At 39.0% G+C, this 16,834-nt stretch overlaps 1 protein-coding gene across 1 annotated transcript in view; it reads right to left on the bottom strand.

Moving 5' to 3' along the window:
* LOC109276049 (pregnancy zone protein-like) overlaps positions 1-16,834 on the bottom strand; it is a 44,699-nt gene that overhangs the window by 7,207 nt on the left and 20,658 nt on the right. The window contains exons 14-23 of the mRNA XM_019464556.2: positions 16,324-16,466; positions 12,745-12,894; positions 9,666-9,830; positions 7,314-7,404; positions 4,397-4,556; positions 3,789-4,017; positions 3,359-3,485; positions 3,027-3,148; positions 2,752-2,803; positions 479-562 (exon numbers count right to left, since the gene is read on the bottom strand). Coding sequence (XP_019320101.2) covers positions 479-562; positions 2,752-2,803; positions 3,027-3,148; positions 3,359-3,485; positions 3,789-4,017; positions 4,397-4,556; positions 7,314-7,404; positions 9,666-9,830; positions 12,745-12,894; positions 16,324-16,466 — 1,323 coding nt within the window. The remainder of the gene's footprint in view (positions 1-478; positions 563-2,751; positions 2,804-3,026; positions 3,149-3,358; positions 3,486-3,788; positions 4,018-4,396; positions 4,557-7,313; positions 7,405-9,665; positions 9,831-12,744; positions 12,895-16,323; positions 16,467-16,834) is intronic.

The following is a 16,834-nucleotide window of genomic DNA, read 5'->3' as shown; positions in this document are numbered from 1 at the left end:
CAGAGCTGGTCTATGTTGGGATAGGAAGATAGATTACTAGCAAAGTGTGAGGTCAAATCACTTATGGAGAGAAGGACAGGAAAGCATAAGAGGCGAAGAAAAACAAGAAATAGAAAGGATAGAGAAAAGTGGGAAAAATAAAGTCAGTGGTTCAAGGATGGAAAAAACTGAATGGCAGGAGCCATCTTTTCTGATAAACAACTTGTCCGGGAAAAACCAACTTTCAGGATGCCTCACCACCTAGTCAGTCTCTTGAAGATGAGGGCACCGAGAGGTGACCCTTGGTACTTTTTAGAGTGTGTCAAGGTAGCACAACATCTGTTCAGCCCTCTTCTGACTAATACCCAATGCGATTCTTAGCTTAGCACTCTTTCTCTCAAACGAATGCCTACAGCCAATGTCTTAACTGTGGATAGTGAGGCTGCGTGCACGAGAATAGTGAGATGGAAAATTGTTTGCCTCGGGCTGGCAGACTCACCCAAAACCGAATATGTCGCCCTGGCAGATCCTTCAACCACATCTGAAGGAACTTTGAGTGACAGCTTTTCAGACACTCCAGTTTCTAATGAAAGAAGACAAATATGTATAAGGGAGGGACAACAAGAGAGCAATGTCCTACTTTTGTTTCAAGTTCTTCCCCTTTTTGATCAAATTCCCACCTGTCCTTTCTCTGGATCACTGTATCATTTCTTTGATGTCGTCCAAGTTTCTCCTAAAGTCATGGTTCATCTCGCAGTGAAGTCCATATTAACATATGTCTGTGCTAAATTTGTACCGATTTCCTTCTGAGCACATGCCTTATGTTATGACTATTTTCTTCCCCTAACTGCTTATGCTGATATATATGATGAGTGTTTTTTTAAAAATACCTCCATTCCATAAATATGCATTAAGTGCACGCGATATACCGGCTTCTGCTTCAAGTGCAATGATATAACAATTTTCAAAAAAAAAAAAAAAAAATTCCTGACTTCCCAGAGTTTTCATTTTAACAGGAGTAATCAGATAACAAACAAATATTTAGTATGATAGGCGTTAAGAAGTTCTATAGTGGGGCGCCTGGGTGGCTCAGTCGGTTGAGTGTCCGACTTCGGCTCAGGTCGCGATCTCGCGGTCCGTGAGTTCGAGCCCTGCGTCAGGCTCTGGGCTGATGGCTCAGAGCCTGGAGCCTGCTTCCGATTCTGTGTCTCCCTCTCTCTCTGCCCCTCCCCTGTTCATGCTCTGTCTCTCTCTGTCTCAAAAATAAATAAATGTTAAAAAAAAAATTAAAAAAAAAAGAAGTTCTATAGAGAAAATTAAAGCAGAATGTTTATATGGGACAGCTGGTAAGACAAAGCAAAGACAGAGCTGGTGTGAAGTAAGCTCCTCTCTTCAATAAAATCATAGGTGACCGGAGATTTGAAGGATGTCAAGGGATATGATTTACACATATCTGGGGGAAGAGACTTCCAGGGAAAAGGAACAAAAAGCGAAAAGACTCCAGAGATTAGAGTATGCTGGCTGTGTTCCAAGACCAGACTGGGAGTCCACTGTGCCCAGAGGAGGGTGAGTGAGGGAGAGAGTCACAGGGTATGAAGTCATGGCAATCGTGAGGGTTTGGAGGGGACATTGGAGGAATAGGCTGTAACTTTCCGGGACATGGGAAATTCTCAGAAGGTCTGAATGGACGGGGCACATGATCTGAAGTGTGCTTTAAATAATCCCTCCTGCTGTCAGGGATCAAGGGCAGGTGGCCAGGCGACCGGTTAGGAGGTTATTGAGATGATCCAGGAGAGAAAAGACTAGAGTAGAAGTGCACATGGCGATAAGTAAGAAGATTCTGGATAAAATGTCAAGGTGGAGCCGATCATAGTTGAAAACAGATTGGGTGTGGAATGTAAGGAAGTAATGGTGAAGGATGACTATGAAATTTTTCCTTCAGGCAAGTAGAAGAGTGGGATTTTTATCATCTGAGATGGATTTTAAAAAAAATGGCAGGAGGAGCAGGTTTGTGGGAACCAGGAGAAGTGTAGTTTTGAACATGCTGGTTTTGAAATACCTATGAGTCCACAGGCCCGTCAGTGGAGTTGATAAGTGGGCAGCTGAATACACGAGTCTGAATTAAGAAAGCAGTGTGGACCCAAGTTGTACACTTTGCTGTCTCCAGTGCAAAGCTGGAGTTATTCAAGTTATTCAAGTTCTGGGACTGAATGAGATTATCAAGGGATGCTCACCTACAGGAGAGATCTGCACACGGAGCACTGTTCTCAAGATGATTCTAGATGGTGCAGAGTTGAACATTTTCATGGTAATTTTTATATCATTTTGTTGATAGTGTTAGTAAAATATTGGTTTTCTATACATGCTAGTGACCTGAAGTTCTTCTTCAAATGACTTACATGAGTAAGTTAAATTTGAGTACATTTAAGCTAGTCATTGAATAATGACTACTCTTGCCACACAGGTATTTCAATACTTTGAAAATTATTTAGGGAGAAGTTTGATAAACGCAGGTGCATTGGAAAGGATCCTGTTCTGCGGTCATCAGCTTTGGTTCTCCTTATTAGCCGGAAGCTTTTAGGTAAGTCTTTTAACTTCTTTGAGTCTTCATCTGGAAAAGACCGTTCTGAATCAAATGCCCTGAGGTTTGCCCTTGGGAGAGTACGCTATATTTTTTCTCCAGAGGAAAACATACCGCATATGGCATTCTACAACTCTACACTTGGGCGCGAGTGGCTGAACTTGAGAATTTTGTCTACTTTTGACCCTTACCTGATGCACAGAAGAGTGTGTTGAAAGTTTCCTCCTGTTCTATTCCTTCAGGCTTTTCGTTGGGAAAAAAAAAAAAAAGTGAAAAAGTAAAGTCATACTGAGTGTAGAAGAAAAAAAAAAACCCAATTACTCTAAAGGAGAGGAGAAAATGTTAGTAAGACACTGAGTTGCAGATCCATTTCTATTCTTGGGAACGAAATGGCACTCACATACATAGTAGGTAATGCTATATAATATAATAAGGCCTCTGAGACTCAGGAAGTTTACCCACGTACCTCAACTAATAAGGGCTTGACTACAGTGTCCTTCTGCCCAACCACCGGGACTGTAGGCACCTCGTTGCCGCACAATTCTTCAGACTGCAGGGCCTCCACGGTAGCTGTGAAATTCACCTTGCCTGGAAAATAAGATCCTTAAGGAGTTAAACAGTGATTCCATATTGAATGGTTTCCCTTTTTAAGTTTCTCCAGGAGATATAATGGTTTTCTTTCAGTGCATCATGGTTGAAGGAGGAGGGAAAAACCCCACGTATCCGGGTCAGGGTCAGGGTGGAAAGCAAATCACTACAACGCAGGAAGTGGGAGTTGCCAACAACCTTATCACTCACCCAGTGACTTTGGAGTCACAGTCCAGGACACCGTTTTCTGCCTGCTTCCACAGACGCAGTGATTGGCTTCATTCTTTCTCACTAGGTCGGCCGAGTTGTCAGGGAAGGCTTCTAGCTGCACACTGACCTGAACCCCATACCCGCCCACAAGTGTGAGAAAGAACACAGGGGGGAAAAAAAAAGAAGGAATCAGGTGGAAATAATATCTGAATTTAGGAATACACAGAAAATATAGAACCCCAAGCAAATATAACGTTACCACCTTGGACGGGCCAGGTAGCTTTGCTCTTAGCACCTATTCCATTCCAAAATTAGCCTACATCATTATTCAGCTATGATTTGCCGGGGGATTATGTAGGAGACCGGGATAATGAGTGGCGACTGGGTGCCTTCCTTGTACTCTTGCTTGCTCCCAGAGAAGGGCCCTTACCCGAATGCAGTGGGACAAATAATTGAACACGGTGGCTTTGAGGGTAAAGTCTTCTCCTCGAACCACAGAGTAGGGGAGAGTGAGTTCCACGAAGAAGGGCTGGAACACTTGAAGAGAGATGATGGGGGAGAGACCCAGCCCTGTGTTTCCAGACAAGCAGAGTGCATGGGCCTTCCACTCAGTGATGGTGTCAGGGACCTTCACTGCCAACTCACTTCTACCTGATAAACTGGAGAAGGAAAAAAGAGGAACACTGTGAGTCAACACATTTTTTAACACGGGCCATAGCTGATTCTAGAGCGGGGTATCTTAGTAACCCAGTGTGGCCAATGCCAAACTTGGGACTCCTCAGGAGGTCTCTGGAAGTTTTTCTTTTCTTTTTAGAGGCAAGGGTAGCTTCCCACTTTCCATTGTTTTAGATATCTCAGGATGAAATTAGAAAAAAATTTGCATTGCTGATCTACGAGGTCAATGAACTATGAGCCTAAATGTTTACCGGAAAGAAATGGAACAGCACTGAAAGGCTCAGGAACCAATGCTAACACCAGAATCAAAGAGGAGGAGTCACATCTTTTCCTAAACTAAATTCTGGGCAACACACAACTTACTCGAGGGGTACCAAGTCCCAGATCCAGGTCTCAGGGAAGTACTTTCGGATTGTCTCTTTCCTGGGATGTTCTACCATGGCTGGAACATTCTCATTCATTCTTATTGCTTGAGCTCTTCCCCCAACACCAGGTGCTACTTGTGGTAAGACTTGTGGAAGGGCTGTGGAAAGACAATACGAAGGGCCCAACAGAAACCTCATTTTTATCATGAATTTCTTCGCGTTGCCTAGTTTCTCAAGCAGAATAAGGTCATTTGCTCAGGGAATGTTCATTATCAGAGCAATTTAACCTATCAGCTTGTTACTTTGTTCACTTACCTATTTGCTCTCTAAGAAAGCTAATCCTATCTCCTTCAAAGAGTCTGGAGGTAAATGTATTTTTCTCCAGAAATGAAAACAAATGTAGCTCTCTGTGGATTATTCAACTAGCGAAGGGAGGAATAACACACCCAATAGTGCCTTTACACTGAAAGGATGATCACGTGTTCTCCACTTGCAGTGAGAACTGAACGAGAAGAATGAGTAGTAGCTACAGAAAGGATTTAAGAAACGCTTTTTTCCTTGACAGTGAATGAGATAGGGACACAAACACTAGAATACAGTAGAGGATGTTATAGACCCCAGAAACTCAATAAAGGACAGAAAATGAACTTTGGAGTGACCAGAAACGACTTTACCAAAGTAGAATTTTAGATGATCATTGAAAGATGAGAAACAAAGGAGAATCGAGGAGATATTTGAAGGAAAGGGCTCTAAAAGTATGTACACAGAGGTCAGAAGGGATGCTCCACAGGGAAAAGGGAGTGAGATGTCTATTTTGAGGGTTTGTTGAGTAAACAGTAGGTGTAGTTATATAATGAAGTACCAGGAAGATTAGGGCAAATAAAGTAGATCTGTTAATGCAGGAGTTAGCTTGATTTAAATAAAAGTGACACTCTAGAGATCAGAAGATCCAAAGATCACAGGTGTAAATATATAAATATAAATATGATATATATTTTACATACACATAAAATAATATAGTGGAACATGCCTTTTTAAAACCTTAAGTACAATAATTCTATGAATTCTGGAAATGGTGACCATCTATGGGAAATAAGTGACATGATAAGAGCAACGTTTAAGGGTGATAGTGCCCTTCACAGTATCCAGGATAGACTGACGTGAAGAAGGACAGGAGGCAAGAAAAGTAAATTAGGGTAGTTTGTAAGTAATTTCGTTATGAAATAATGAGGCACAAGAATAAGGTGGTATAACTGAGAAGGAAAAGGAAAGAATGGGTATTTGCAAATACAAATGCAAAGTTTGCATAGAGTCTTACAGAATATTTGGGGTAAGAATGTAATGACACTACTCTGTTTTTAGGTTTTCTGGATCATTCTATGAGCATGTTTTCTCTTATGTTTGGAAAGAAAATACACACTTGGTATTAAGAGGGATAGGAAAATAAAGTAATAGTGCTTTTCAATTATTATTATTATTATCATTATTATTTTTTAGGTTTATTTCTTTATCTTGAGGGGGTTGGGTGGCAGAGAGAGAGGGAGAGAGAGAGGAGAGAATCCCAAGCAAGCTCTGTACCGCCAGTGCAGAGCCCGATGCGGGGCTCAAACTTACGAACCGCGAGATCATCAACTGAGCTGAAATCAAGAGTCAGAAGCTTAACTGACTGAGCCACCCAGTCACCCCTCTTTTCAATTATTTTTTTAAACATATACTATTCATGGCAACATGATTATATTTTTTCACTTATGCTCACAACACATGCTCAGTAACTTTGATGTTGTCATTCTGATTTCAGATTTGAAGAAGTTGAGCCTTAATCTGTGAATTTGGAAAGTCCCATATGACCTACCACACAGATAAGAACATGTCCCTTGGCCCTTAGCACATTGCTTTTTTCACTATACAGAATTTTCTTTCTGTTGAGGGAATATTCTGATTTGCTCCTCTATTGCCAACTAGAACTTTATACTTTGTCTTCTTAGGTAAATAATGTCTACTGTAGTCAAGTCCGTGTTTATTTTATTTTTAAGGAACACTTTATACTAGAACATTTCTTATTAGAAAGTAGGACTAGTGGATATACAAATGCGTAGAGAAAACTTTCTCTAGACGTGACAGCAATAGAAAAGAATACTCAGAATCTTTTCAAATTTTCCTCATTGCCAGGTATACTGGAAACACACAAGGAGACCAGTAGTCTAACTGCCAAAAGTTGGGCTATTCTATTTCATTCAACATATCAAAGTCACTTTGATTTTCATAAAAGAAGATGACAGAGACAATTAATGTCCATACGATCTTTCACATTTCTCAGCCTTCCTTGCAGGAAGGGCAGATATCCCACTTCCACAGCAGGACAAAATAATCATTTCCCTCCTTTCCCATGGTAATGGTCTTGGATGGAACATGGGAAATGGAGTCACAAGATGAAAGTAGAAAGGGTACCCCTAACTCACTGATTGCGGGGGAGCCGTTCTGGACAGCTACTGGATGCATATGCAGTTTTGTGTGAGCGAACAAAGAAAAGCAAATGTTATCATCTTAGTTGCTGAGCTGTGGGAGTTTGGTTGTTATTGCAGTAAAATCTGTCTTATGCTGACTAATTGAGGTGTTGAACCCACACTGGATAAGGAGGATTTGAAATCGCAAGACTACTGCAGGCTAGGACAAAAAGGCAGTCAACTTTGATTTCAGAGACAGAGTAAAAAAATGAAACGATAATTGCTTTAAAAATTGTTTCTTTTTGGAGGGGAGGGGGTGTTATTTGAAGAAAACTCACCAAGAAGTCGCTGCAGATTCACAAGAGTCACAAGATTCAATACTCAGAAAAATAACTTTTCATCCCACCCCACCCCAGCAAAACATCATTTTTTCCCCTATTATCCTAGCAGGCAAAGGTATCTCCCCCTTACCGTCTTCATAGGCTATAGGATATGGTGGAGGCAGCCAACAAAAAGATGGACTGTGGAGTTTTGAGTTGGTAAAAATATTTAATCCTGCAGACTGGAAGAAAATGGATTATTAAAGCATATTGGCAATCCAATCCTGAGAATGGGATCTTTTCTTACATTTGTACTGTAGGGGTCAAGAGCAGGCTGCCCAAGCGAATATAGCATATTGATTATTTTGAATTGAGGCTAGTTGGGAAACATTTGGTTCAAGGACACTCAATCCCTCCTCTGTCTTCCTCACAGCAGTAAATAAATCTCCCACATGAAAGGTACCCTTTCATGGAAAGGGTAAGGAAAATAAAAATCCTTATCACCAGAGATAGGAACTTTAAAGCCAAGAATGTTGTAGAAACAAACCCCGTTATTATTTTTTTTAATCTATGACCTCAGCCCAAATTCCATTTAGAATTCTAAAGCTCCCGAACATGTTTTCTTTATCCTGTCAGTTTCCCACAAATTTGTCTTCTCTTTGGCTAAAAAGTACAAAAGCTTCCTGTTTGTTCATTTCTTTAGGTCTCAATTTCATTATTGGGCCCCCAGAGCATGTAATAAAACCGTTTTTCTCTCCTGTTAAACTGTCTCCTAGAAATCTAATTCTTAGTCCAGCCGGAACACCCTGAGGCGCAGAGGAGGAATTTTTCCTTCCCTACATGATCACACTTTCATTATTATCATGCATATAGCCCATAGGATCATCATGAAAGTGCCACACAAAAAGGAAGAGAGCTATTTTATAAATATGAAAACGGAGTCACAGACAGTCCAGTTCATCCAGTTAGTGACTAGGAGTTGGGATTAGAACCCTGATTCTACTGATTCCTATTTCTGAATTTTGTTGCTATATGCTGATGCCTCTTTAATTATCTTTTGCATCCAAGAAACTATTTTGCACCTGTATGTTTATCTTTCCTTCCTTTTCTCCAACCAACTAATATTTGTTTCTCCAAACAAATATATATATATATATATATATATATATATATATATATATATATATAGTGTGTGTGTGTGTGTGCGTGCGTGTGTGTGTGTGTGCACAGAATAATTGTTTATGTTTCTTTTCATTTGAAATTATAGGGTTGCACATTGGAGATTTTTCTTCACAGTTAGTTACACTTTGTGTTGTTTAAGTTTTATTGGAAAATGTGTCTTTCCCTAAATATCTATGCTCAGACCATCACTTTCCTAATTTAGTCTTGCTTCTTTTCTTTCTCATTTTCTTGCAAGCATCTTGAATCTCTGCATCCAAAACATACATGCAGATGCCTACAGTAGCCTGATTCCTCGAGTCCACTTGGTCCCAGAGGCCTCTTTCCTCACTATTTGTCACCAGGAAATACTACTCGCTGTCTTACCTCCAAATACGCGGGAAACTGTGCGAGGCTGAGACACAGTTATCAGTGGTGGCAGTGACATGAAACAGGGAGAAAGAAGTCAGAAGCAAATGTTTAAAGATTAAACAGTTAGCTAATGAGCCTAAAGAGTCCTCTACCTACCCCTCTCTCACCAACTGATTTAAGATTCCGGAGGCTCTAGAAGAAGGAGATTTAAATTGCTCTCCGCTACGCTGTGGAAGAAGGGCACGTTTCCTCAAGATACAATAAGGGTTTTAAGCCCTCTTTGGTCGTGTGATAAGACTTCATCTCAAAGCTGGACAAACTCTCCCTTCGTAACACTGTCTAGTTACAGTTAATCTGAAAGCTAGGCATTTTATTTAACCTGGGGCATTTAACCTGCCCCAGGCCTGCTCACATTCCGACCCAAGTTTTGTAAATCTTTTCTTTGTGAAAGACTACTTTCAGTTTTCCCGGAAATTTTACTGCAGTAAAGATGATGAAAGTATTACACTTTGTGTATTCAGTCATTTATTTATTCAACATCGTATGTATTGTGCAACAGACTGACGATAATGGCCGCCAATAAGGTACTCACCTTTCACTGTGGAAAATGTTTCACTATGCTCACACTAGTTTTCTATGTTTCTATGAAACATTTCTATGTTTTGCTAGAATCTCTGACAATTGCTGAGGGGGCTATGGCAGTCGTAAACAGCTTTGGGATCAACCTGGTTGAGGCTGTGGGCCCTAAAAGCATACCACTTGCGCTAAAGAGTGCGAGATACATTGATGATTGAATATCCGTATGTGTACAAAGTTCTCCGTGCTTCTGAGGTTTCAGTGTTTTTCTGTTAAGCTTAGCTTTGTTTTGGGGGGGGTGCAGGATCAGATTCTAGAGCTTAGAAGCCCATTTGTTCTCCACTTCAACAAAAACTTAAAACTCAATGTTGTTTATACTTTTGGGAAGGTGAATTACCTCAAAAACACTGTAAACGTCATCCTCTTTTATGGCCCACTTTGGTGTGTAAACAATTCCATTGTGAACTATGTCTTCTGCATTGATACATTTTTCACCATATGCATTCAGGGGACCTCCGTGTGTAAGGCTAGGGACCCTCTTTGGTGGCAGCAAATCATAGACCTGCAAAGTTGAGAGAACAAAGGGAAACTTCTTGTTTTGTCTTGCCTTTTAAGTTCATTTTTAGTGTGATAATGTTCAGTCTGGGATTTAAAAGATTGTGGTGTTTATTGAATACTCCCATGCCAATGATACAAAGAACCACAGACAAATCATGGGGAGATAATAAATGTTAGGGATCCTAATCCTGTTGTTGTACAAAAGACATTAATACATAGAGAAATGAAATTAATTGATCAAAGTCTCAGAGCCCATTTTGGTTGAGTAAGAATAAAACTCGTCTCCTGTTTCCTACACCAAATGCCTATCTTTTTTTTTGAATTTTTTGATTTATTTTGAGAGAGGCAGAGAGAGAGAGAGAGAGAGAGAATCCCAAGTAGGCTCCATGCCTAGTGTGGAGCCCAACATGGGGCTCGATCTCACAACCATGAGCTCACAGCCTGAGCCGATATCAAGAGTTGGATGCTTAACCAACTGAGCCACCCACGCGCCCCCCAAATGCCTGCTTTTAAAAGGAAGCCAAAAATGTGGACAGCATAGTGAAGTGTGACAGGAGCACAAAAGCCACTCATAATCCCAACAGTCAGAAATAATTTCCGTACATTCCCAATTCATTCCTTTTCCCATTTTCTATGATTAAGTTCTTTTTAACTCTTACTGAGTTTTTTGTTTTTGTTTGTTTTAGTCTACTATTTTAGTTCCAACTCTAGCTTGACCAAAAACTAGGTGCCCAGGCAACCTAGAAATAAATCAATTGCAGTTCAGTTTTTGCCCAGAGCCTGGTGTCAGGCCACCTGCTCAGTCACATAGTACCCAGGCCATTAAATAAACACAGGCCTCCACGCAGACCTTCTAATGTGGCTGCATTCACCTCTTGCCTATGCTACTACAATAACCTACTAATTGTTCCCATTCTTTCATTCTTGCTCTCATTCGCTCAGCAGCAAACAGGATCTCCTTAACAGATAAATCGGAATTGGCACTCTTCCGTTTACAACTCTTCAGATTTACCATAGCATTTGCCGTCACCTCCAAACTCCACTCCAGGCTAACAGAGCTCGTCACAATCTTCCTTACTTTCCATTTTACCTACAGTCTCTAGCATCCTCGTCTCTCCCCATTACTTATTAGGTTATTACCTTTTCCTTTTAGAACACTCCAGTCTTGTTCTGACCTCAAGCCCTTTGGGCGCGCTGCCCTCATTCTTCATAATACTTGTCCTTTTTCCTTCATTCTCTGACCATGAGAAGACACTCTCAATCACCACTTGAAACAATGTCCAACTCTTTTTTTCTTTATCTCAGCATCTTTTTTATTTCTTTCACTATCCTCACCCAAATTGGGAACTATTATATGTTTATGTTTTTGTTGCTTACTTGTTTATGTTAATGCCTCATAAGACCGTTAGTCTAAGATGGTCAAAACCAACATCTGAAAGTTTACCATTAGAACTCCTGTTCCCAGAGCAGGATCCAGCCTCTAGGGAAGAGGCAGTGAAGATTTGTTACATAAATAAACAGACAGAGAAAGTAAACTATAAGGCCTTTTTGAAAGTGCTCTGTTACAAGAGACATCTGTAAAAGACAAGTTTGAATGGAAACTCTCTTTTGTCCATACTTCAAACCGGTGAGCAAGCACCTAGATTTTAGGGGAAGCTGAAAAATCAGGCATTTCACATACTATCTTGATGTGGTGCATTAAAGGTGGCATGGAATGAGATTTGATTCAAACTCCACCCTTAAAATATATTTTATATATATTATATATTTTACATATAATATATATTATATATTTTATATAATATATTATACATAAATATATATTATATTTATATATTTATGTATACATAAATAAATATATATTATATTATATAAATATAATATAATATATATTATATATAATTACAATTATTATATATTATAAACAACATATATTATATTATTATTGTAATTATAATTATATTATATATAATATAATTTACATATAATCTATATTAAATATAAATACAGTATATTATATAAATATAATATAAATATAAATATATATAATATATAATTATAATTATTATATATTATAAACAACATATATTATATTATTATTGTAATTATTATAATTATATTATATAATATAACTTATATATAATCTATATTAAATATAAATATAGTATATTATATAAATATAATATAAATATAAATATATATTATATAAATTATATTATATATTATATAATATATATTTCTATATAATATATACTATATAATATTTTTGTGTAATACATATATTTTATGTGATATATATTATATTTTATATTTAAATATAATATATATGTTATATATAATATATATTATATATATAACATAATAACATATAACATATATATTATATTTAAATTATATGTTATTATATATATAATATATATTATATAAATTATATATATTATATTTAAATATATATAATATAATTTATATAATATATATTATATATAGTATATATTATATACGTTATATATAATAGATATTATATTTTAATATATTCTATAGTGGCTTTATCTGTCATAGCTGTGTTTTCTTCATTCATAAAATTAAGGTAATAATGACCACCTTAAGGAATTATTACTCATGTGTTGATTCCCTAACAATGTGTTGAGCACCTTTTATTCATAAAGTACTGTGCTAGGCGGTGAATGCAGTGGGGAACAATATTGCTCCCTCACTGAGAATATATCAAGAGAGAGAATGAAGTGAGAGCAGATTATGTTAAGCACCTGGCGCAATGTCTTTTGTGGAACTGAATTCAAGTCCAATTCATACATAACTTACCAGAGTATGCCTGACACTCTGAAGGATACGTCCTCTCAGTTATAACTGGTCTTAGCATATGTGCATTTTCTGAAATCCAAGGCTGAAAGGGGACTCACCAAACGAGGCGAGAGCTCAGCTTCAGGCTTCATGAGCAGGACGCTCTGGTCAACCGCACGGAGGGCACAGAGAGAATGGGGAGTGGCTGTGACCTCCAGGTTGATGTTTGAGGCCGGTGGGCTCTGGGCTGAGGAGAAGCTCAAATTGACCTGTAAAAAGGATATGATTATGACAGCAAATGTTCTAAGTATTACAGCCTCAACACCTCTACCCCAGACGAGGACTAATTCTTTCTACGCTTGGTTTCCCTTCATCCTTTTTGGAGCAGGCTTAAGAGGTGCGAACCGGTAGGGACTACCAGTGAACGATCTCTGGGGTAAATTGGAAATGTAGCTCCAGTTCACTGAGATTTCCTGGTCCTCGTGTAGCTGGTGAAATGTACATTGGTTTTGATCACATTGAGACAGAATCCCCGACGGGAAAAAGAGCGCACACTGCTAACAAAGATACATACTCTGATGCAGTTGACCTATCTCCGTGCGGTGTTTTCGTGGTGAATGCGCACAGTTTGCACGGTGCCATGAAAAGTCACGCTCCACCTCTGAGACCAGCCACCTGAAGCCTCCTCCAGGTCGCAGTCTTAGTCGTCTGACATTCTAAAGGGGTGCAGGGCAGCTTCGGCCGGGAGAAACTCACTGATAAGTGAACCTATCCGTTCTTCATGTTTCTGTAAATATTTCTGGAGCAGAGTCTGAGTTTTATTTTATATTCAATATAGAAAAGAAAATAATTTAGAATCTAGAGTCTGTAGTAGCACCAGGAAACTTTCCAGGTTCTTGAACGGCAAGGTGATTTGGATTGGAATGAAATGTCAGTATGCTTAGTTAAAATAATATCTCACTTGCGTTGCTGAATTTAACCGTGATCATCCCGCTATGTGGTCTGTGAATTAATGTAACAATTGGATTCGTGTATCATGAGAGCTACACGAAAAACAATTAATAGATTTATTCTCAAAATGAGGAAGTATTCATCCCGGTAGTTCACTATATTATGAAAACATGGCATATGGAGAATTTTGTTTTAAACGTGTTTGTTTTTGTTTTCAGAAAATTTAAGCGTATGAAAACATGTTTGTGAGTGCCTATTTCAAATGAACACATGAATTATTTGCATTATAATCCACCGAAACGACTATTAATCAAGAAGTGACTACATTAGAAAATGTAAAATGCTTTACTGATACGCGAACAAACAAAGGATTTTAAGGCATAGTTGGAGAGTCTGCACTTATCCATATTAATCAGTGTCATCCTTTAAAAATGTTTGTGATGTTTATTTATTTTTTAAATTAAGAAAATTTTTTTAAATTTATTTTTTGAGACAGAGAGACAGAGCATGAGCAGGGGAGGGGCAGAGAGAGAGGGAGACAGAATCCGAAGGGGGCTCCAGGCTCCGAGCTGTCAGCACAGAGCCTGACGCCGGGCTCGAACTCACGAACCATGAGATCGTGACCTGAGCTAAAGTCAGATGGTTAACCGACTGAATCACTAACGCGCCCCTTAAAAAAATTTGTTTTGATGTTTATTTATTTGTGAAAGAGAGAGAGTTAATCAATGTTATCCTTCGTAAATAATTCAATCCAGTTAAGAATGACAGGCAAAGTGTTATGTGGTATTTAACCTATATACTAGATCTGTTATTGTTGAAGTAAGAAAGAGAGATACAAATTTTGGATAGAAAACAGTTTTTCTCTATCCTAATGAAGACTGAAGAGAATACTTGAAGTATATTATTGGTTTGAGGGAACACACATCTCAGACTGACTTGGTTCTTCCCTCCCATTCTCCGCCTGTTCTTGCCTCTGTTTGTTCATCAGCCTGCCAGGCTGTCTACCTTCTAAGGTCCTCAGTTTTTAACTTTTTAATACCTCTTTTTTTCTAACTGCTGGTGGTAAATGAAAATAGTCACCTTTCTTCTAAATACTTTTCTGGTTTTCACAGCGTCTCTCTACTCGTGATGAATAAGTTACGAGATATTTGATATGAAGAGACTGAGAATGATATCCAGGGGCTTGCACTCCTCTGTGGAAATTTTCTGGTGTTACTCAGGAATGGTCACCTGTTTTCTACCAGCAAGAAACCCCTGCTGGAATAAGCAAAGTGTGCCGAAAGCTATAGCATAACATGGCCATTCCAAGGTGTAACCAACAACCAACTACCCACGATTAGCAGTAAGGGCATTGAAGTTTGAGACAGGAATCTCTTCTAGGTTCACATGGAACACAAAGAACATCCAAATAGAGCAGAAGAAACTATGCCCTTGGACACCTGTCCTGTTTACTAGCATTCTTTAGTACGATAGAATTAAAATTTTATATCAGAATCCATTGTGTATTTTTCTTAGATCATTATATGTTTTTTAAAAAAGATAATCTAATGTAGTTCGCATTGCAGAAATGTTCACTTGCCATCAAAGCATAGTTTTTCTTTTTTTTTTAAGTTTCCTTATTTATTTTGAGAGACAGAGCACGGGCGCGTGCAGGAGGGGTGGAAAGAGAAGGAGAGAGAAAGAATTCCAAGCAGGCTCTGCGCTCTCATTGCAGAGCCCAATGTGGGGCTTGAACTCATGAACCGTGAGATCATGACCTGAGCCAAAATCAAGAGTCAGGCAGTTAAATGACTGAGCCACCCAGGCGCCCCTAAATGTGTAGTTTTTTGTTTGTTCTTAAAAACATTTTTTTAAATGTTTATTTATTTTTGAGAGAGAGAGAGACAGAGCATGAGCAGAGAGGGGCAGAGAGAGAGGGAGACACAGATTCTGAAGCAGGCTCCAGGTTCTGAGCTGTCAGCACAGAGCCGGACTCGCGGCTCGAACCCACCGGACTGCAAGTTCATGACCTGAGCCAAAGTTGGACGCTTAACCAACTGAGCCACCCAGGTACCTTGCATAGTTTGAATCTTCATAAAATTCATGTTAAAGAGTCCTAGGTATATTTTTAAAAAGATAAGTGAAGTTGGTGGATGCTCTCTGATTGTTCATGTTAAGCACCAAATTCTGTTGGGATAAAGGCTTCTTGTTACAACTATATATTCTTTGGAAACATGAGAAGACTCCATTTGCAAGTATGTTATATTTTTATGCTATAGTCATTATTAGAGTGCCCAGGCTGTGTTTCTCAACATGGGGCACATACATATACCCCTGTTCTGTATTATCAAACTGAATTTAAACTCACAATGAGTTACTGGTTTCTGCAATAGCACACTGAGGTGCGTCGGGGGTATGATGGGATAAAATGGACACATCCTCGGGAGACATCATTTTTAACTGAAAATTTAGGGAACGAAACGTCAAGATTAAAACTATTCAGGTTGTATAACAGAATAGATTTTGAATTGCACATGAATTTTAAGATAAAACAAGAAACTTGTCAAACATTGTGTGTCTAGGGCCACCTGCTTTGAACTTCTTCACCAGCCCTCTCAGGGTATGGCATCACTCTCGGCCTCTGGATGTCCTTTGGAGGAAAGTTCCAGGAACACTATATGGCGGTTTTAGAAACGGCCACGACATCTGTCTTTTCCGCCCTTCAAAAGGGGAGATGAATAAAAGGACTGCTGATACAGGTGACTCACCTTATTGGCAAAACAGTTTTCGATGTTGATTTTCTCCGTGTCGGCAATAATTTCTCCATCAGGCAAAAAAGCATACAGCAGCAACTGGGCATCAGAAGCGATGTCCGACTCCACTCGAAAGGAGAAGGAAAATACTCCTTTCACTGGAGAGTAAGAAAACGTTCAAGATACTTGATTAGGAAGAGGGAGGAGTTCTCAACTTTATACAGAAGAGACCCTCTAATGACTTAACTCCTTCTAACATTTGGAGCACACTAAAGGAAGAGAAGACTTGCATTTACACCATCGTGTATGCAGTTGTGTTGAGTGCGGACATGCTGAGCCAATGACGTTTTCCCGGAAAAGTGTAGGATACATTTCTGCATTTAAGTCGAAAAACGCATTTAATGCGCCTTTCTGTTTTTCAATTGAAAAAGAGATTTAAGACTCTACTGTAGAGAACGAACTGAGGGTTGTAGGAGGGGAGTGGGTGGGGGATGGGCTAGATGGGGGATGGGCATCGAGGAGGGCA

The sequence above is a fragment of the Panthera pardus genome, unplaced genomic scaffold, assembly GCF_024362965.1.
Source record: "Panthera pardus isolate Hobbes unplaced genomic scaffold, ASM2436296v1 HiC_scaffold_6, whole genome shotgun sequence".
Classification (NCBI taxonomy): Eukaryota; Metazoa; Chordata; class Mammalia; order Carnivora; family Felidae; genus Panthera; species Panthera pardus.
This window is presented reverse-complemented; position numbering and strand designations above follow the sequence as displayed.